Genomic DNA, 21,745 nt, shown 5'->3' on the forward strand with positions numbered 1-21,745 from the left:
TAAGTTTTGGTCTCCTAATTTGAGGAAGGACATCCTTGTGATTGAGGCAGTGCAGCGTAGGTTCACGAGATTGATCCCTGAGATGGCGGGACTGTCATATCACGAAAGATTGAAAAGACTAGGCTTGTATTCACTGGAGTTTAGAAGGATGAGGGGTTATTTTATAGAAACATATAAAATTACAAAAGGACTGGACAAGCTAGATGCAGGTAAAATGTTCCCAATGTTGGGCGAGTCCAGAACCAGGGGCCACAGTCTTAGAATAAAGGGGAGGCCATTTAAGACTGAGGTGAGAAAAACTTTTTCACCCAGAGAGTTGTGAATTTGTGGAATTCCCTGCCAGAGAGGGCAGTGGAGGCCAAGTCACTGGATGGATTTAAGAGAGAGTTAGATAGAGCTCTAGGGGCTAGTGGAATCAAGGGATATGGGGAGAAGGCAGGCACGGGTTATTGATTGGGGATGATCAGCCATGATCACAATGAATGGCGGTGCTGGCTCGAACGGCCGAATGGCCTCCTCCTGCACCTATTTTCTATGTTTCTATGACCCGCTGAGTTACTCCAGCACTCTGTGTCTATCTGCCATCTCCCACACACTGCACGTCTTGTTATAAAATCATCCACTCCCTGAAAAATGTCAACAATGTTGGTGAGGCCACATTTGGAGTATAGTGTTCAGCCTTGGTCACCCAGCCATAGTTAGTCTTTGGAACTCATTGCCACACAGGGCTGTGGGGACCAAGTTAGTGGATATTTTTAAGGCAGAGACAGGCAAGTTCTTAATTAGTACGGGCTTTAAGGGTTATGGGGAGAAGGCAGGAAATTGGGATTAGGAGGCAGAAATCAGCCATGATTAAATGGCGGAGTAGACCCGAATGGCCTAATTCTACTCCTATAACTTGTGAACTTGTAAAGATGAATAGGAAGGAACTGCAGATGCTGGTTTATACCGAAGACAGACACAAGGTACTGGAGTAACTCAGCGGGTCAGGCAGCATCTCTGGAGAACAAGGATAGGTGACGTTTCACAGAGTGCTGGAGTAACTCAGCAGGTCAGGCAGCATCTGTGGAGAACATGGATAGGTGACGTTTCACAGAGTGCTGGAGTAACTCAGCGGGTCAGGCAGCATCTGTGGAGAACATGGATAGGTGACGTTTCACAGAGTGCTGGAGTAACTCAGCGGGTCAGGCAGCATCTGTGGAGAACATGGATAGGTGATGTTAATGCTCAGTTTGCTTTTTCAAACTGAAAGTAGAGGGAGGGGAACTGGAGGTAGGTAATGGCCAGAAATGTTTAAAAAACAGGTACATATATAGGACAGGTTTGGAGCGATATGGGCCAAGCCCTGGCAGGTGGGTCTAGTGTAGATGGGACATGTTGGTCGGTGTGGGCAAGTTGGGCCGATGGGCCTGTTTCCACGCTGTATAACTCCTTGACTCTATTGGTGGTGAATCTGTAGAATTCTTTGCCACAGAAGGCTGTGGAGGCCGTGTCAGTGGATATTTTTAAGGCAGAGATAGATAGATTCCTGATTAGTGCGGGTGTCAGAGGTTATAAGGAGAAGGCAGGAGAATGGGGTTGAGAGGGAGAGATAGATCGGCCATGATTGAATGATAGAGTAGACTCGATGGGCCGAATGGCCTAATTCTGCTCCTGTAACTTGTGATCTGTGGACTCTATGTGGATTAATGTGAGGTTGTCCACTTTGGTGGCAAGAACTGGAAGGCAGATTATTATCTGAATGGTATCAGATTAGGGGAAGGGGAGGTGCAACGAGACCTGGGTGTGCTTGTACATCAGTCACTGAAAGTAAGCATGCAGGTACAGCAGGCAGTGAAGAAAGTTGGGATATGCTGGCCTTCATTGCGAGAGGAGTTGAGTATAGGAGCAAGGAGGTCCTACTGCAATTGTATAGGGCCCGGGTGAGACCACACCTGGAGTATTGTGTGCTGTTTTGGTCCCCTAATTTGAGGAAGCACATTCTTGCTATTGAGGGAGTGCAGCGTAGGTTCACCAGGTTAATTCCTGGGATGGCGGGACTGTCATGTGCTGAGAAAATGGAGCAGCTGGGCTTGTATACTCTGGAATTTAGAAGGATGAGAGGATATCTTATAGAAACATATAAAACTCTTAGAGGATTGGACACGCTAGATGCAGGAAACATGTTCCCGATGTTGGGGGAGTCCAGAACCAGGGGTCACAGTTTAAGAATAAGGGGTAGGCCATTTAGGACTGAGATGAGGAAAAACGTCTTCACCCAGAGAGTTGTGAATCTGTGGAATGCTCTGCCACAGAGAATGCTATTGTATTTTTTATTTTATTTTTGTGTTCTTTTTCATTGTACCGCTGCTGGCAAATTCATTTCACTTGCACTTTATGTGCAAGTGACGAATAAAACTGATTGATTGATTGATTGAGAAGGCAGTGGATTGATTGAGAAGGCCACACTGGTTGTTTTCAAGACAGAGTTAGATTTAGCTCTTGGGGCTAATGGAATCAAGGGATATGGGGGAGAAGGCAGGAACGGGGTACTGATTGTCGATGATGAGCCATGATTACATTGAATGGCGGTGCTGGCTCGAGAGAGCTGAATGGCCTACTCCTGCACCTATTGTCGATGTTTCTATGTTGTCCATCTGTGGGTCTTCGGCCTGTCAGCTGACTGTTGTCCCCGTCTCTTGTTCTGCTGCGTTCCCCCCGCCTGTGTGACGGGACCTCCTGTATGGACCAGAGGATGTGGTGTATCTCAACGATGATGACCAGCGCCACGAGTATGTCATGAACGACGTGGGCTGCATTTACTACGGAACCTCCACTGAAGTGACCAGCAGGCCGTGGATCTACGGGCAGGTTTGTCTCTCCCTCCTACGGTTTCAATTTGCTATTGAGGGGATGCAGCGTAGGTTTACAAGGTTAATTCCCGGGATGACGGAACTGTCATATGCTGAGAGAATGGAGCAGCTGGGCTTGTACACTCTGGAGTTTAGAAGGATGAGAGGGCATCTCATTGAAACATATAAGATTGTTAAGGGTTTGGACACGCTAGAGGCAGGAAACATGGTCCCGATGTTCGGTGAGTCCAGAACCAGGGGCCACAGTTTAAGAATAAGGGGTAAGCCATTTAGAACGGAGACGAGGAAACACTTTTTCTCAAAGAGAGTGGTGAGTCTGTGGAATTCTCTGCCTCAGAGGGCGGCGGAGGCCGGTTCTCTGGATGCTTTCAAGAGAGAGCTAGATAGGGCTCTTAAAGATAGCGGAGTCAGGGGATATGGGGAGAAGGCAGGAACGGGGTAGTGATTGTGGATGATCAGCCATGATCATATTGAATGGCGGTGCTGGCTCGAAGGGCCGAATGGCCTACTCCTGCACCTATTGTCTATTGTCAACATTGACTTCTCCCACTTCAAGTAACCCTTGATTCCCCTCTCTCTCCATCCATGGAGTTATAGAGTCACAGAGTGCTGCAGTGTGGGAACAGGCCCTTCGGCCCAACTCGCCCACACCGGCCCAGCTACCCTCGTCCCACCTGCCCTGCGCTTGGTCCATAACCCTCCAAAACTGTCCTATCCATGTACCTGTTTAACTGTTTCTTAAACGACACAGAGACACAGAATCACAGAGACACAGAGACACAGAGACACAGAGACACAGAGACACAGAGACACAGAGACACAGTCATAGTGTCACAGAGTGATACAGTGTGGAAACAGGCCCTTCGGCCCAACTTGCTCACAGAGCCCACCATGCACCAGCTACACTAGTCCCACCTGCCCGCGTTTGGTCCATATCCCTCCAAACCTGTCCTATCCATGTACGTGTCTAACTGTTTCTCAAACGTTGTGATAGTCCCAGCCTCAACTGCCTCCTCTGCCAGCTCGTTCCATACACCCACCACCCTTTGTGTGAAAAAGTTACCCCTCAGGTTCCTATTAAATCTTTCCCCCTTCACCTTGAACCTATGTCCTCTGGTCCTCGATTCCCCTACTCTGGGCAAGAGACTCTGTGCATCTACCCGATCTATTTCAATCATCCATCCCCCATCCGAGTTCTCCGACCAGTCTGACTGTGCTCCTGACTAAATTTTATATTGTCTGCCTCGATGTCAGCTTCCCCTAGCTAGCAAAGATCTATTCTACATTTTCATTTTTCTTCGTCCCATTGATGTCTCGTTTTCACACCTCATCCTTCCATATCTCTGTGTCTCCCTTTACCCTGACTCTCAGTCTGAAGAAGGGTCTCGGCCCGAAACGTCGCCCATTCCTTCTCTCCAGAGATGCTGCCTGTCCTGTTGAGTTACTCCAGCTTTTTGTGTCTATCTCCACCATTTCATAAGTGATAGACGCAAAATTAGGCCATTCGGCCCATCAATTCTACTCTGCCATTCAATCATGGCTGATCTATATCTCCCTCCTAACCCCATTCTCCTGCCTTCTCCCTGTAACCTCTGACACCCGCACTAATCAAGAATCTATCTATCTCTTCCTTAAAAATACCCATTGACTTGGCCTCCACAGCCTTCTGTGGCAAAGAATTCCACAGATTCACCACCCTCTGACCAAAGAAATTCCTCCTCATCTCCTTCCTAAAAGAACGTCCTTTAATTCTGAGGCTGTGACCTTTGGTCCTAGACTCTCCCACTGGTGGAAACATCCTCTCCACATCCACTCTATCCAGGGCTCTTTATGTTTGCATTTTTAATAAGCATTTTAATATTGCATATTGATTGAGTCAAGCGGAGGTTCACCAGGTTAATTCCCGGGATGGCGGAACTGACATAGGATGAAAGAATGGAGTAGCTGGGCTTGAATTCACTGGAATTTAGAAGGATGAGAGGAGATCTTATAGAAACATATAAGATTGTTAAAGGTTTGGACACGCCAGATGCAGGAAACATGTTCCCGATGTTGGGGGAGTCCAGAACCAGGGGCCACAGTTTAAGAATAATGGGTAAGCCATTTCGAACTGAGATGAGGAAACACTTTTTCACAAAGGGAGTTGTGAATTTGTGGAATTCTCTGCCTCAGGAGGCAGTGGAGGCCAATTCACTGTATGCATTCAAAAGAGAGTTAGATTTAGCTCTTTGGGCTAGCGGTTCTCTGGATATTTTCAAGTGAGAGCTAGATAGGGCTCTTAAAGATAGCGGAATCAAGGGATATGGGGAGAAGGCAGGAATGGGGTGCTGATTGTGGATTCTCAGCCATGATCACAGTGAATGGCAGTACTGGCTCGAAGGGCCAAATGGCCTACTCCTGCACCTATTGTCTATGTTTCTATGTAATAGGACGGCAACTGGCCCAGACAAAATTCAGTTCGTTCGGTTCAGTTTAATGTCACGTGTACCGAGGTGCATTGAAAAGCTTTTGTTGCGTGCTATCCAGTCAGCGGAAAGATAATACAATACATGGGTGACAATTGGATGGCACGGTGGTGCAGTGGATGAGTTGCTGCCTCACGGCGCCAGCAACCCAGGTTCGATCCCGACTACGGGTGCTGTCTGTACGGAGTTTGCACGTTCTCCCCGTGACCGGCGTGGGTTTTCTCTGGGTGCTCCGGTTTCCTCCCGCACTCCAAAGACGTGCAGGTTTGTAGATGCATTGGCTGTGGGAAAACGGTCCCCAGTGTGTGTAGGATAGTGTTAATGTGCGGGGATCGCTGGTCGGCGCGGACCCTGTGGGCCGAAGGGCCTGTTTCCACGCTGTATCTCTAAACTAAGTTAAAATACATGATTACAATCGAGCCATTTGCAGAGTACAGTGTATGTGGAGGGAGAGATAGACCAGTCATGATTAAATGGCGTGATAGACTTGAAGGGCCGAATGGCCTAATTCTGCCCCTGTCATTTATGAGCCTGAATAATGTTTAGTGCAAGATAAAGTAAAGCCCGATCAAAGATAGTCCGAGGGTCACCAATGAGGTAGATAGCAGCTCAGGTCTGCTCTCTGGTTGTGGTAGGATGCTTCTGTTGATTGAATGGCAGAGTAGACTTGATGGGCTTTGATGAGTAAACTTATGAGCTTATTAAATGTGTAGGAAGGAACTGCAGGTGCCTGTTTAACCCGAAGATAGGCACAAAAAGCTGGAGCAACTCAGAGGGACAGGCAGCATCTCTGGAGAGAAGGGATGGGTGACGTTTCGGGTCGAGTCTTAAGAAGCGTCTAGACCTGAAACGTCAACCATTCCTTCTCTCCAGAGTTGCCGCCTGACCCGCTGAGTTACTCCAGCTTTTTGGGTCTATCTCCACCATTTCAAAAGTGATAGACGCAGAAATAGGCCATTCGGCCCATCAAGTCTACTCCGCCATTCAATCATGGCTGATCTATCTCTCCCTCCTAACCCCATTCTCCTGCCTTCTCCCCATAACCCCTGACACCCGCACTAATCAAGAATCTATCTATCTCTGCCTTAAAAATATCCATTGACTTGGCCTCCACAGCCGTCTGTGTGGCAATGAATTCCACAGATTCACCACCCTCTAACTAAAGAAATTCCTCCTCGTCTCCTTCCTAAAAGAACGTCCGGTAATTCTGAGGGTGTGCCCTCTGGTCCTAGACTCTCCCGGAGGAGGCGCTGTCCTGAACGGCTGCCTGTCCTGCAGCTGTCCGTTTTTTCCCCCTTCTTTTTTATTATTTTTAGTACGTTGAGTGTGTAGTCAGGGGGCCTAATCTTTTTATGTGTGGGGGGTGGTGGGGGGGAAGGGGGAAACTGCTTTTCGAGTCCCTACCTGGTCGGAGGGGTTGCCTTCCTCCGAGCAGCGACTTCGACCTGTCCTTGCGGCCTACCAGCGGGTCCTGGAGCGACGTTTCCCTGAGGGGACCTGGCCAGAACAACGGCTTTGGCGGCGGCGCAGAACATCGGCTTTGGCGACGGCGCAGCGCTGGAGCGCTATTGCGGAGCGGGCGATGCCTTTCCTGGGTCGCCGCGCTGGAACTCCAGTATGCTGGGACCGCAGATGAGAACATTGTGGAGCCGCGGTTCTGTGGAGCGGCCAGCTGCGACGCTGAACTTTACATCCCGGAGCCTGGGATCTCTTGCTGAGATCGCCAGTGTGCGGAGCTCCGTCCGGCACGGTCTGTTGGCTTGGAAGCCGCGGTCTCCGGTGGGAAGGCGGCCGTTCCTGGCACCTCAAGTCGCTGGGGGTTCTCCCGACGCCGGAGTACCATCACCCGGCGAGAACATCAGGCGCCGTGGCGGCGACTGTGGAGGCCTCAATTAGGCCCGACTTTGGGTGGACAAGAGGATGGGGACTGGACTTTGTGCCTTCCCCCACAGTGGGAATCACTGTGGGGGGATGTTTTTGTGTTGAACTTCTTTTTGAATGCTATGTTGTATTTTTATTAGTGTGCTGCAAGGACATCAGAATTTCCCCTGAATAAGGGGATTAATAATGTTTAATCTAATCTAGTGGAAACATCCTCTCCACATCCACTCTGTGCAAGACTCTGTATGCTTTCATTTTTAATAAGCATTTTAATATTACTCCAGCTGTGTGTGGCTGTCTATCTGATGAACTTATTATCCTGACATAAGTTAGTTGTCTGATCACAATCTAATCGTCTGTCTTGCTGTTTGTTTCCTTCCAGTTTGAAAGGAATGTACTGAACGCTTGCATCTACATTCTGGACCGGGCGCGGATGCCTCTACAGTCCAGGGGTTGCCCCATCAAGGTGTGCCGTGTGGCATCTGCCATGGTGAGTTACACGTGGCCTCGAGGGCAACCATAAATGCCCCCTGTCAATAGACAATAGACAATAGACAATAGGTGCAGGAGTAGGCCATTCGCCCTTCGAGCCAGCACCGCCATTCACTGTGATCATGGCTGATCATCCCCAATCAGTACCCCGTTCCTGCCTTCTCCACATATCCCCTGACTCCGCTATTTTTAAGAGCCCTATCTAGCTCTCTCTTGAAAGCATCCAGAGAACCGGCCTCCACCGCCCTCTGAGGCAGAGAATTCCACAGACTCATCACTCTCTGTGAGAAAAAGTGTTTCCTCGTCTCTGTTCTAAATGGCTTACCCCTTATTCTTAAACTGTGGCCCCTGGTTCTGGACTCCCCCAACATTGGGAACACGTTTCCTGCCTCTAGTGCGTCCAAGCCCTTAACAATCTTATATGTTTCAATGAGATATCCTCTCATCCTTCTAAACTCCAGAGTGTACAAGCCCAGCCGCTCCATTCTCTCAGCACATGACAGTCCCGCCATCCCAGGAATTAACCTTGTAAACCTACGCTGCACTCCCTCATTTGATATGGTTCTATCACACGTTCATGAGTTCTAGGAGCAGAATTAGGCCATTCGGCCCCTCAAGTCCACCCCGCCATTCAATCATGGCTGATCTTTTCCCCCTTCACCTTAAACCTGACCAACTCGCCCACACGGCCCAACATGTCAGAAGGTCATAAGGTCATAAGTGATGGAGTCATAGAATGATACAGTGTGGAAACAGGCCCTTCGGCCCAACTCGCCCACACCGGCCAACAATGTCCCAGCTATACTAGTCCCACTTGCCTGCGCTTGGTCCATATCCCTCCAAACCCGTCCTATCCATGTACCTGTCTAACTGCTTCTTAAACATTGCAATAGTCCCAGCCTCAACTATCTCCTCTGGCAGCTTGTTCCATACACCCACCACCCTCTGTGTGATAACGCTACCTCTCGGATTCCTATTAAATCTTTTCCCCTTCACCTTGAACCTATGTCCTCTGGTCCTCGACTCCCCGACTCTGGGCAAGAGAATCTGTGCATCTACCCGATCTATTCCTCTCATGATTTTGTACACCTCTACAAGATAACCCCTCATCCTCCTGCGCTCCTAGGAATAGAGACCTAGCCTACTCAACCTCTCGCTATAGCATCTTCCCGAATCTATCTATCTCTGCCTTAAAAATATTCAGTGACCTGACCACAGCCTTCTGTGGCAAAGAATTCCACATATTCACTGCATTCTGATGAAATAAATATCAAAATAAATTCCTGCTCATCTCCTTCCTAAAGGAACGTCCTTTAATTCTGAGGCTGTGCCCTCTGGTCCTAGACTCTCCCACTAGTGGAAACATCCTCTCCACATCCACTCTATCCGGGCCTTTCACTATTCGGTAAGTTTCAATGAGGCCCCTGCCCTTCATCCTAAACTCCAGCGAGTACAGGCGCAGTGCCGTCAAACACTCATCATCATACGTTAACCCACTCATTCCTGGGATCATTCTTGTATTATTGTTATGTGTACCTAGATACATTGACGGCTCTGGGCTTGAACAAAACCTTTAGAAAGGAGATGAGGAGGAATTTTGTTAGCCAGTGGGTGGTGAATCTGTGGAATTCATTGCCAAGGACGGCTGTGGAGACCAAATCATTGGTTTAGATAAGTTTTATATAGTTTATTGTCACGAGGTACAGTGAAAAGCTTTTATTGTGTGCTATCAAGACAGTACATGATTACAATCGAGCTGTCCATAGTGTACAGATACATAATAAGGGAATAATGTTTAGTGCAAAATAAAGCCAGCAACATCTGATCAAAGATAGTCCAGTCGTTGAATGAATGAATGATTAAGTTTATTAGCCAAGTATTCACATACAAGGAATTTGCCTTGGTGCTCCGCCCACAAGTGACAACATGACATACAGTGACAGTTAGGAATGACACATAAAACATTATGGTATTCTTAAGGAGATAGATAGATTCTTGGTTAGTGCAGGTGTCAGGGATTATGATGAGAAGGCAGGAGAATGGGGTTAGGAAGGAGAGATAGATCAGCCATGATTAAATGGTGGAATAGACTTGTTGGGCCAAATGGCCCAATTCTTCTCCTATCACTAATGACCTTATGAACCTCAGTTTAGTTTATTGCCACGTGTACTGAGGTACAGTGAAAGGCTTTTGTTGCGTGCTAACCAGCCAGCGGAAAGACAATACATGATTACAATCGAGCCGTCCACAATGTGCAAATGCATGATAAGGGAACAATGTTTAGTGCAAGGTAAAGCCAGCAACGTCCGATCAAAGATAGTCCGAGGGTCACCAATGAGGTAGATAGTAGTTCAGGACAGCTCTCTGGTTGTGGTAGGATGGTTCAGTTGCCTGATAACAGCTGGGAGAAACTGTCCCTGAATCTGGAGGTGTATGTTTTCACACTTCTGTACCTCTTGCCCGATGGGAGAGGGGAGAAGAGGGAGTGGCCTGGGTGCGACTGGTCCTTGATGATGCTGCTGGCCTTGCCGAGGCAGCGTGAGGTGTAGATGGAGTCAATGGAAGGGAGGTTGGTTTGTGCGATGGTCTGGGCTGCGTCCACAATTCGCTGCAATTCCTCGCGCTCTTGGACGGATATGTTCCCAAACCGTGCTGTGATGCATTCGTGATAAAGCTTGGTGAACAATTGTTTTCTTGACCTAAGAGGAATATTATTTGCGTTGGGAGAAATGTCTTTGAAGCATGTGGCAGGATGCGTGATTTGGACCCGAGATTGCCTACATGTAAAGCAACAAGTGAGCTGTTGTATCCTTGCATCTCTCAAGCTGTTGACTTGGATGTCCTCAGCAGTGCAAGTTCCCTAATTGTCTTTTAAATTTATTCAGTGAATTTCCAGTCAAGGGCCTGTCCCACGTGGCGATTATTTTCTTTTTTTTAAAAATTATTATTTAAAAAAATATTTTTTATTAGAAGTAAGTACAATAATGTAGTACATAAGTACCTAATACACAATGAGATAATACAGTTCAACTTCTTGTTTCAAATTTAACAGAATAGAACAGAAAATGAGACAAGCCAAGATAGAGAAGAAAAGAGTATCATGAGCAGTGATGATAGTGTTAGTTCGTGAGATAGTACAGAAAGCCCGAAGCAAAGGTAGAAGGGGATGGAGAGGAAAAAAGAGAAGGAAAAAAAAGAAATAGAGAAAAAGAAAGGAAATAAAAAGAAAGAGATTGAGAGAGATATACTTATATCTCTTTATCCACCCATCACCTGGAGTATTGCGTACAGTTTTGGTCTCCAAATCTGAGGAAGGACATTATTGCCATAGTGGGAGTGCAGAGAAGGTTCACCAGACTGATTCCTGGGATGTCAGGACTGTCTTATGAAGAAAGACTGGATAGACTTGGTTTATACTCTCTAGAATTTAGGAGATTGAGAGGGGATCTTATAGAAACTTACAAAATTCTTAAGGGGTTGGACAGGCTAGATGCAGGAAGATTGCTCCCGATGTTGGGGAAGTCCAGGACAAGGGGTCACAGCTTAAGGATAAGGGGGAAATCCTTTAAAACCGAGATGAGAAGAACTTTTTTCACACAGAGAGTGGTGAATCTCTGGAACTCCCTGCCACAGAGGGTGGTCGAGGCCAGTTCATTGGCTATATTTAAGAGGGAGTTAGATGTGGCCCTTGTGGCTAAGGGGATCAGAGGGTATGGAGAGAAGGCAGATACGGGATACTGAGTTGGATGATCAGCCATGATCATATTGAATGGCGGTGCAGGCTCGAAGGGCCGAATGGCCTACTCCTGCACCTAATTTCTATGTTTCTATGTTTCTATGTTTCTGAAACGTTTAATTTCTAAGGTTATGTTGCACCATATGCTTGTACAAAGTTGATAAAAAGAAGACTAAATCATTGAGAGTTGGTCTGCTTTGCGATTATTTTCGGCGACTGCCGATGTTATATCAGGTTCGCCAAAAGATTTTGAACATTTCAAAATCCAGCGGCGACAAAACAAATGTTGCGTCACTTGAAAAAAACACAGCGCGTCAATACGTTGTCACGCCGCGGTGATCTGATACGTCAGTCATTGATGCCGGCAGTCGCCGAAAAAATCGCCAAGTGGGACAGGCCCTTCAGCCTCTCAGTTAAATGAAAGAAGGATCATCATAAAATTCACCTCGTGTTAAAATGGCGGGGAGTCATCGAGGTCGGAATCTGGCCCTTGGGCCCTGCTCACCCATGCCGACCAATGTGCCCCATCTACACTAGTCCCGTGCTAGGCGGCACGGTGGCGCAGCGGTAGAGTTGCTGCCTCACAGCGCCAGAGACCCGGGTTCCATCCCGTCTGTACGGAGTTTTTACCTTCTCCCCGTGACCTGTGTGTGTTTTCTCCGGGTGGGCCGAATCACCGGTTTCCACGCTATATGTATAAACTAAACCAAACTCCAAAGACGTGCAGGCTTGTAGGTTAATTGGCTTTGGTAAAAATTGTCCCCAGTGTATAGGATAGTGCTGGTGTAAGGGGAGGGGGGGGGGGAATCGCTGGCTGGCGCAGACTCGATGGGCTGAAGGGCCTGTTCGTGCACTGTATCTCTAAAGTATTTTCTCTGCGCAGATTAATTCGAAGGACGATGCGGGCGTGCTGGTGGGGTGTTGGGATGGGACGTATGTTGATGGAGTGGCCCCCACAGCCTGGAACAGTAGCGTAGAGATACTGCTGCTGTACTACAAGAACAAACAACCTGTCTGTTACGGACAGTGCTGGGTCTTTGCTGCTGTGCTCAACACAGGTACGCAAGCACGCGCACACAGGCATGCACACGCACAAGCACGCATGCAAGCACACGCACGCAGGCACGCACACACACACACACACGCACACACGCAGGCACGCACGCACACACACGCACATGCATGCACACATGCACGCACACACTCTCACACACGCACTCACGCACCCACACGTACGCACGCACGCACGCACACACGCACGCACACGCACACGCACACTCACACACAAACATGTGACCTTATGACCTTATATGTGTATATAAAATCATGAGAGGAATAGATCGGGTAGATGCACAGAGCCTCTTGCCCAGAGTAGGGTAATCGTGGACATAGGTTTAAGATGTGGGGGGAAGGAACCTCTATTCCATGGAGCGCAGGAGGATGAGGGGTGATCTTATAGAGGTGTACCAAATCCTGAGAGGAATAGATCGGGTAGATGCACAGAGTCTTTTGCCCAGAGTAGGGGAATCGAGGACCAGAGGACATAGGTTCAAGGTGAAGGGGAAAAGATTTAATAGGAATCGTAGGGGTAACGTTTCCACACAGGTGGGTGTATGGAACAAGCTGCCAGAGGAGGTAGCTGAGGCTGGGACTATCCCATCGTTGAAGAAACAGTTAGACAGGTACATGGATAGGACAGGCTTGGAGAGATATGGACCAAACGCAGGCAGTTGGGACTAGTGTAGCTGGGACATTGTTGTGCGCTGTGGGCGAGTTGGGCCGAAGGGCCTGTTTCCACACTGTATCACTCTGTGACTCTATGACTAGATTCTCTGTGTGTAGCCGCCACTGAGAGGGTGGGTGTTGATGGCGTTGTGTTATTATGACCCTCCCTAGTGCTGCGATGCCTGGGCCTCCCCACCAGAGTGGTCACCAACTACTCCTCAGCCCACGACAACGATGCCAACCTGCACACAGACATCATCCTGGACCAGGACGGGAAGAAGATGTTGGAGCTGACCAAGGACTCCATCTGGTACGTTAAGGGAGAATGATGTCATATGCTGAGAGAATGGAGCAGCTGGGCTTGTACACTCTGGAGTTTAGAAGGGTGAGAGGGGATCTCATTGAAACATATGATAGTTAAGGGTTTGGACACACTGGAGGAAGGAAACATGTTCCCGATGTTCAGGGAGTCCAGAACCAGGGGCCGCAGTTTAAGAATAAGGAGTAAGCCATTTAAAACGGAGACGAGGAAACACTTTTTCTCACAGAGAGTGGTGAGTCTGTGGAATTCTCTGCCTCAGAGGGCGGTGGAGGCCGGTTCTCTGGATGCTTTCAAGAGAGAGCTAGATAGGGCTCTTAAAAATAGCGGAGTCAGGGGATATGGGGAGAAGGCAGGAACGGGGTACTGATTGGGGATGATCAGCTATGATCACATTGAATGGCGGTGCTGGCTCGAAGGGCCGAATGGCCTACTCCTGCACCTATTGTCTATTGTCTCCCATAGGCTTACAAAAATAGAAACATAGAAAATAGGTGTAGGAGGAGGCCATTCGGCCCTTCGAGCCAGCACCGCCATTCACTGCGATCATGGCTGATCGTCCCCAATCAATAACCCGTGCCTGCCTTCTCCCCATATCCCTTGATTCCACTAGCCCCTAGAGCTCTATCTAACTCTCCCTTAAATCCATCCAGTGACTTGGCCTCCACTGCCCTCTGTGGCAGGGAATTCCACAGATTCACAACTCTCTGGGTGAAAACGTTTTTTCTCACCTCAGTCTTAAATTACCTCCCCTTTATTCTAAGACTGTGGCCCCTGGTTCTGGACTCGCCCAACATTGGGAACATTTTTCCTGCATCTAGCTTGTCCAGCCCTTTTATAATTTTATATGTTTCTATGAGATCCTCCCCTCATCCTTCTAAAGGCTTGTAGGTTAATTCCCAGGATGGTGGGACTGACGTATGATGAAAGAATGGGTCTACTGGGCTTATATTCGCTAGAATTTAGAAGGATGAGAGGGTATCTTATAGAAACATATAACATTCTTAGAGGATTAGACAGGCTAGATGCAGGAAAAATGTTCCCGATGTTGGGGGAGTCCAGAACCAGGGGTCACACAGTTTAAGAATAAGGGGGTCGGCCATTTAGAACTGAGATGAGGAAAAACCTTTTCACCCAGAGAGTTGCGAATCTGTGGAATTCTCTGGCACAGATGGCAGCGGAGGCCGATTCACTGGATGTTTTCAAAAGAGAGTTAGATTTAGCTCTTAGGGCTAACGGAATCAAGGGATAGGGGGAGATGGCAGGAACGGGGTACTGATTGTGGATGATCAGCCATGATCATATTGAATGTAGGTGCTGGCTTGAAGGGCCGAATGGCCTGCTCCTGCACCTATTTTTCTATGTTTCTATGTTTATTTGACCTGGTATAAATGCAATTTGCCCCTGGTGTGTGTAGGATAGTGCTAGAGTGCGGGGTGATCGCTAGTCGGCGCGGACCCGGTGGGCTAAAGGTCCTGTTTTCGCGCTGTCTCCCTAAACTAAACTGAAAAAGATTAACCTACAAACCTGTACGTCTTTGGAGTGTGGGAGGAAACCAGAGCACCCGGAGAAAACCCACGCAGGTCAAAGGTACAAACTCCGTACAGACCGGTAGTCGGGATCCAACCTGGGATTCTGGTACCGTGAAGCTACTGCTCTACCCGCTGCACCATCATGCCGCCTCCACCACCACCCCCCGGCATCCACTATTGAGAGGGCAGTTTTTTTCCAGTTCAGTTTAGTTTCTTGTCACGTGCACCAAGGGACAGTGAGAAGCTTTTTTGTTGCGTGCTCTCCGGTCAGCGGAAAGACAACACATGATCACCCTCCTCCAACCTCATCTATTGCATCCGCTGCTCTAGGTGTCAGCTGCTCTACATCGGTGAGACCAAGCGTAGGCTTGGCGATCGCTTCGCCCAACACCTCCGCTCGGTTCGCAATAACCAACCTGATCTCCCGGTGGCTCAGCACTTCAACTCCCCCTCCCATTCCCAATCCAACCTTTCTGTCCTGGGCCTCCTCCGTGGCCAGAGTGAGGCCCACCGCAAATTGGAGGAGCAGCTCCTCATATTTCGCTTGGGTAGTTTAATAATAATGCATGGGATTTATATAGCGCCTTTCTAATACTCAAGGCGCTTTACATCGCATTATTCATTCACTCCTCAGTCACACTCGGTGGTGGTAAGCTACTTCTGTAGCCACAGCTGCCCTGGGGCAGACTGACGGAAGCGTGGCTGCCAATCTGCGCCTACGGCCTCTCCGACCACCACCAATCACTCACACACATTCACACACATTCACACACGGGCAAAGGTGGGTGAAGTGTCTTGCCCAAGGACACAACGACAGTATGCACTCCAAGCGGCATTCGAACCGGCTACCTTCCGGTTTACACCCCAGCGGTATGAACATTGACTTCTCCAATTTCAGGTAGTCCCTGCTTTCTCCCTCTTTCCCCTCCCCTTCCCAGCTCTCCCACAGCTCACTGTCTCCGCCTCTTCCTTTCTTCTTCCCCCCCCCCCATCCCCTCATCAGTCTGGAGAAGAGTCTCGACCCTGAAACGTCGCCTATTTCCTTCGCTCCATAGATGCTGCCTCACCCGCTGAGCTTCTCCAGCATTTTTGTCTGCCTTCGATTTTCCAGCAACTGCAGTTCCTTCTTGAACATGATTACAATCAATCCATTCACCGTGTTTGATTTCTCTCACTTCAGGTAGCTCCGGCATTCCCCCCCTATCGCACCAGCTTCTCCTTTTCACCCAACAAACAGCAAACACGTCCTGTCCCCTTTATCATTGTTACTTTTGTGCGTATCTTTCGTCCCTTGCTCTTTACCACTCTACATCTTCATATCTCTCGTTTCCCTTATTCCTAACCAATCTGAAGAAGGGTCCCGAAACGTCACCCCTTCCTTCTCTCCAGAGATGCTGCCTGACCCGCTGAGTTACTCCAGCACTCTATGAAACGTCACCTATCCACGTTCTCCACAGATGCTGCCTGACCCGCTGAGTTACTCCAGCACTCTATGAAACGTCACCTATCCATGTTCTCCACAGATGCTGCCTGACCCGCTGAGTTACTCCAGCATTTTGTGTCCTTCTTCCATTCAGTCTATAGATACCCTCTATTGAAACAACCTCTGTTGAAGAATGTTTAAGAAAGAACTGCAGATGCTGGAAAAATCGACGGTAAACAAAAAATGCTGGAGTAACTCAGCGGGTGAGGCAGCATCTATGGATTGAAGGAATTGGCGACGCTTCGGGTCGAGACCCTCTGCCAATTTATGGAATTCCCTGCCACAGAGGGCAGTGGAGGCCAAGTCACTGGATGGATTTAAGAGAGAGTTAGATAGAACTCTAGGGGCTGGTGGAATCAAGGGATATGGGGAGAAGGCAGGCACGGGTTATTGATTGGGAACGATCAGCCATGATCACAATGAATGGTGTTGCTGGCTTGAAGGGCCGAACGGCCTCCTCCTGCACCTATTTTCTATGTTTCAGATGTCTGCCCTCGATTAAAGAATGTTCTCAACATACCTTGCGATAACTTTTAATATTCAACATCTGAAGACTATTTGCAGATATTTTTAAATAATTGAAAGCATGGATGTTTAAACCTGAAAGTTAAAAAGAAGTGTCTGTGTAGCGTGTGTTAATGCAGTTTGGCATTCTCAAACACGCCCATCTCCTGGGAGGCTGAACGTACTCGGCTAATTGAAATATATTTAGATTCTTCCCCAGCTGTTTACCACATTTGAATCTGGGTTGCCATCAGTTGAAAGCAAGTGCCTGCCTTCAACCCTTTCCCACCACCATATGCTTTATTAGTTTAGTTTAGTTTAGAGTTACAGTGCGGAAACAGGCTCCTGGGCCCGCCGAGTCTGCGCCGACCAGCGATCCCCGCACATCAGAATCAGAATCAGATTTTATTCGCCAAGTATGTTTTGCAATATACGAGGAATTTCACTGGCCAGGTCAATCATACAATAAAAAGCAACAGATCACTCATTTTAACATGAACATCCACCACAGTGACTCCTACACATTCCTCACTGTGATGGAAGGTGAAATAAAGTTCAAGTCCTTCACTTGTGTTCTTCCTCAGTCGGGAGCCTTGAGCCTCCGTTGACGGGACGGTCTTGACTCCCGTAGTCGGCGGCGTTCGGGCCCTCCGCGTCGAGGTGATCAGCTCCCGCATCGGGGGGATGTCAGCTCCCCAGCGCCGGGCGATCGAACCTCGCGTCGGGGCTGGTCGAACCTTCTGCGGCGTTGGAGCTCCCGACTAGCCTCTCCCTAGACTGCAAGCCCTTGTTGGTAAGTCCGCAGGCCGCGGTGGGAGCGATCCCAGGCAAGGGATCCGCTCCGATGTTAAGTCCGCGCCCCGCGGTGGGGCTCACGACAGTCCGAGGAGGCCTCCAGCGATGGTAGGCCGCAGAGCCCGGACAATGTGATCCGAAAATTGATCACATCTCCGGGAAGGTAGGAACCGATCCCCTCCCCCCACATAAAACAAACCGAAGACCATTAAAACAAACTTTTAACAGACGCTAAAAATAACATAAAGGTGAAAAAACAAACAGACTGCCGGCAGGGCTGCCATCTTCCCGGGGCCCCTGGTGGTCTGATAGGAAAGATAGGAAAGATATTTAAGAAGGAACTGCAGATGCTGGAAAATCGAAGGTAGACAAAAATGCTGGAGAAACTCAGCGGGTGCAGCAGCATCTATGGAGCGAAGGAAACATTTCCTTCGATGCTGCCTTACCCGCTGAGTTTCTCCAGCATTTTTGTCTACCATAGGAAGATATTGTCAAGCTTGAAAGGGTTCGAGGATGTTGCCAGGACTAGAGGGTGTGAGCTATAGGGAGAGGTTGACTAGGCTGGGTCTCTATTCCATGGAGCGCAGGAGGATGAGGGGTGATCCAACAGAGGTGTACAAAATCATGAGAGGAATATACTCAGGTAGATGCACAGAGTCTCTTGCCCAGAGCAGGGGAATCGAGGACCAGAGGACATAGGATCAAGGTGATGGGGAAAAGATTTAATAGGAATCCGAGGGATAATCTTTTCACACAAAAGGTGGTGAGTGTATGGAACGAGCTGCCAGAGGAGGTAGTTGAAGCTGGGACTATCCCATCGTTTAAGAAACAGTTAGACAGGTACATGGATAGGGCAGATTTGGAGGGATATGGACCAAGCGCAGGCAAGTGGGACTTGTGTAGCTGGGACATTGTTGGCCGGTGTGGGCGAGTTGGGCCGAACGGTCTGTTTCCCCACTGTGTCACTCTGTGACTCTATTAACACTATCCTACACCCATTAGTGACAATTTACATTTGCACCAAATCAATGAACCTACAAACCTCCGCACGTCTTTGGAGTGTGGGAGGAAACCGAAGATCTCGGAGAAAACCCACGCGGGTCACGGGGAGAGAACGTACAAACTCCGTACTGGCAGCGCCTATAATCTGGATGGAACCCGGGTCGCCGGCGCTGTGAGGCAGCAACTCTACCGCTGCGCCACACTAGACTACACCCGACAGTAAACGAAAGTGAACTGAACGCAGACTTCCTCTCTGCGATGTTTTGCGGCACTCTACGATACGATGCGATAGAACTTTATTTATCCCAGGAGGGAGATTGGAAGTGTACTGTGGTAGGTTCTGACATCCTCGTTCTTCTCGCCCAAGGAACTACCACTGCTGGAACGAGTCCTGGATGCTGAGGGCTGATCTCCCGTCTCTCTATGGAGGCTGGCAAGCTGTCGACGCCACCCCTCAGGAGACCAGTGAAGGTTTGCCAGGGGTTCTAAGGAGGGTGGGGGGGTCAAGGAAAGAGCATTTACGTGGCAGCCCTGTTTCCACCAACCTTCCATAGAAACATAGAAACATAGAAAATAGGTGCAGGAGTAGACCATTCGGCCCTTCGAGCCTGCACCGTCATTCGATATGATCATGGCCGATCATCCAACTCAGTATCTCATACCTGCCTTCTCTCCATACCCCCTGATCCCTTTAGCCACAAGGGCCACATCTAACTCCCTCTTAAATATAGCCAATGAACTGGCCTCAACTACCTTCAGTGGCAGAGAATTCCAGAGATTCACCACTCTCTGTGCAAAAAATGATTTTCTCATCTCGGTCCTAAAAGACTTCCCTCTTATCCTTAAACTGTGACCCCTTGTTCTGGACTTCCCCAACATCGGGAACAATCTTCCTGCATCTAGCCTGTCCAACCCCTTAAGAATTTTGTAAGTTTCTATAAGATCCCCCCTCAATCTTCTAAATTCTAGCGAGTACAAACCGAGTCTATCCAGTCTTTCTTCATATGAAAGTCCTGCCATCCCAGGAATCAGTCTGGTGAACCTTCTCTGTACCCCCTCTATGGCAACAATGTCTTTCCACTACCACGCACAAGAAGCGACAAGACAGACACCATTGTGTGCAGATGTTGAGAAGTGTGTTCCAGCTCTGGGCTGGACAACTTGTAATCTTGTGTTGTGGACACGACAAGAAGAAGAAGAGGTACTGGCAGCAGAATTAGGCCATTCAGAATTCGGACGCGAGCTGTAGGGAGAGGCTGAGTAGGCTGGGACTCTATTCCATGGAGCGCAGGAGGATGATGGGGGAGATCTTGTAGGGGTGCACAAAATCATGAGAGGAATAGATCGGGTAGTCTCTTGCCCAGAGTAGGGGAATCGAGGGGCAGAGGACATAGGTTCAAGGTGGAGGGGAAAAGATTTAATAGGAATGTGAGGGGTAACATTTTCCACACAAAGGGTGGTGGGTGTATGGAGCAAGCTGCCAGAGGTGGTAGTTGAGGTTGGGACGATCGCAACTTAGACAGGTACATGGATAGGACAGGTTTAGAGGGATATGGGTCAAACACGGACAGGTGGGACTAGTGTGGCTGGGACGCGTTGGCCAATGTGGGCAAGTTGGGCCGAAGGGCCTGTTTCCATGCTGTATATCAGCGGTAAGACTATACATGGTCACCATTGAGCCGGCCACTGTGTACAGATACAGGATGAAGAGAATAACGTTTAGTGCAAGAGGAACAATAACAAGAGGAATCGAATATAGGAGCAAAGAGGTCCGTCTGCAGTTGTACAGGACCCGAGTGAGACCACACCTGGAGTATTGTGTGCAGTTTTGGTCCCCTAATTTGAGGAAGGACATTCTTGCTATTGAGGGAGTGCAGCGTAGGTTTACAAGGTTAATTCCCGGGATGGCGGGACTGTCGTATGCTGAGAGAATGGAGCAGCTGGGCTTGTACACTCTGGAGTTTAGAAGGATGAGAGGCGATCTCATTGAGACATATAAGATTGTTAAGGGCTTGAACACGCAAGAGGCAGGAAACATGTTCCTGATGTTGGGGGGAGTCCAGAACCAGGGGCCACAGTTTAAGAATAAGCCTTTTAGAACGGAGACGAGGAAACATTTTTTCTCACAGAGAGTGATGAGTCTGTGGAATTCTCTGCCTCAGAGGGCGGTGGAGGCCGGTTCTCTGGATGCTTTCAAGAGAGAGATAGATAGAGCTCTTAAAAATAGCGGAGTCGGTGGATATGGGGAGAAGGCAGGAACGGGGTACTGATTGGGGATGATCAGCCATGATCACATTGAATGGCGGTGCTGGCTCGAAGGGCCAAATGGCCTACTCCTACACCTGTTGTCTATTGTCTATTGTCTGTATATATATATACCGATGGGTGGAGCCGTATGACGGCAGCCTCGTCCAGAGACTGTCTGTCCTTTTCGTCTTTTTTATGTTATTTTCAGCATGTTTTAAAAGTCTGTGTTAATGTTCTCTGGTTTGTTTTATGTGGGGGGTGGGGGGTGTGGGAGGGGGTCGGGGGAAACTTTTTTTCAATCTCTCACCATTGCCGGAGATGCGATTGTTTTCCGGATTGTATCTTCGGTCACTCTGCGGCCTAACACCATGGAGCTGGAGGCCTTGATCGTGACTGACTTTGAGCCCCACCGCGGGGCCGTGGACTTGCCATCGGAGCCTGCGATCCCTTGCCTGGGATCGACGCTCCACCCGCAGCCTGCGGATTCCAACATCGAGGAGCTCGCAGTCTCGGGTCAAGACCGATGTCGGGAAGCACGAAGTTCGACCAGCCCCGACCCGGGGTAGATTGCCCGGCGCGGGAGAGCTGAGATTCCCCCCCGATGCAGGAGCTTGATCGCCACAGCCGCCGGCTACGGGGGTAAGATCGTCCCGTCAACGGAAGGCTCGAGGCCCCCGACCGCGGGAGAGCAAAGAAGGGAAGAGATTGAACT

General features: G+C 49.0%; 1 protein-coding gene across 1 annotated transcript in view; it reads left to right on the forward strand.

Annotated features, from left to right (window-relative positions):
• The window catches only part of f13a1 (coagulation factor XIII A chain), a 111,958-nt gene that overhangs the window by 55,415 nt on the left and 34,798 nt on the right, over window positions 1-21,745 (forward strand). The window contains exons 11-16 of the mRNA XM_033014592.1: window positions 2,463-2,467; window positions 2,734-2,850; window positions 7,581-7,688; window positions 12,310-12,484; window positions 13,323-13,461; window positions 19,154-19,257. Of these exons, the coding sequence (XP_032870483.1) occupies window positions 2,463-2,467; window positions 2,734-2,850; window positions 7,581-7,688; window positions 12,310-12,484; window positions 13,323-13,461; window positions 19,154-19,257 (648 nt within the window). The remainder of the gene's footprint in view (window positions 1-2,462; window positions 2,468-2,733; window positions 2,851-7,580; window positions 7,689-12,309; window positions 12,485-13,322; window positions 13,462-19,153; window positions 19,258-21,745) is intronic.

The sequence above is a fragment of the Amblyraja radiata genome, chromosome 2 (assembly GCF_010909765.2).
Source record: "Amblyraja radiata isolate CabotCenter1 chromosome 2, sAmbRad1.1.pri, whole genome shotgun sequence".
NCBI classification, from domain to species: domain Eukaryota; kingdom Metazoa; phylum Chordata; class Chondrichthyes; order Rajiformes; family Rajidae; genus Amblyraja; species Amblyraja radiata.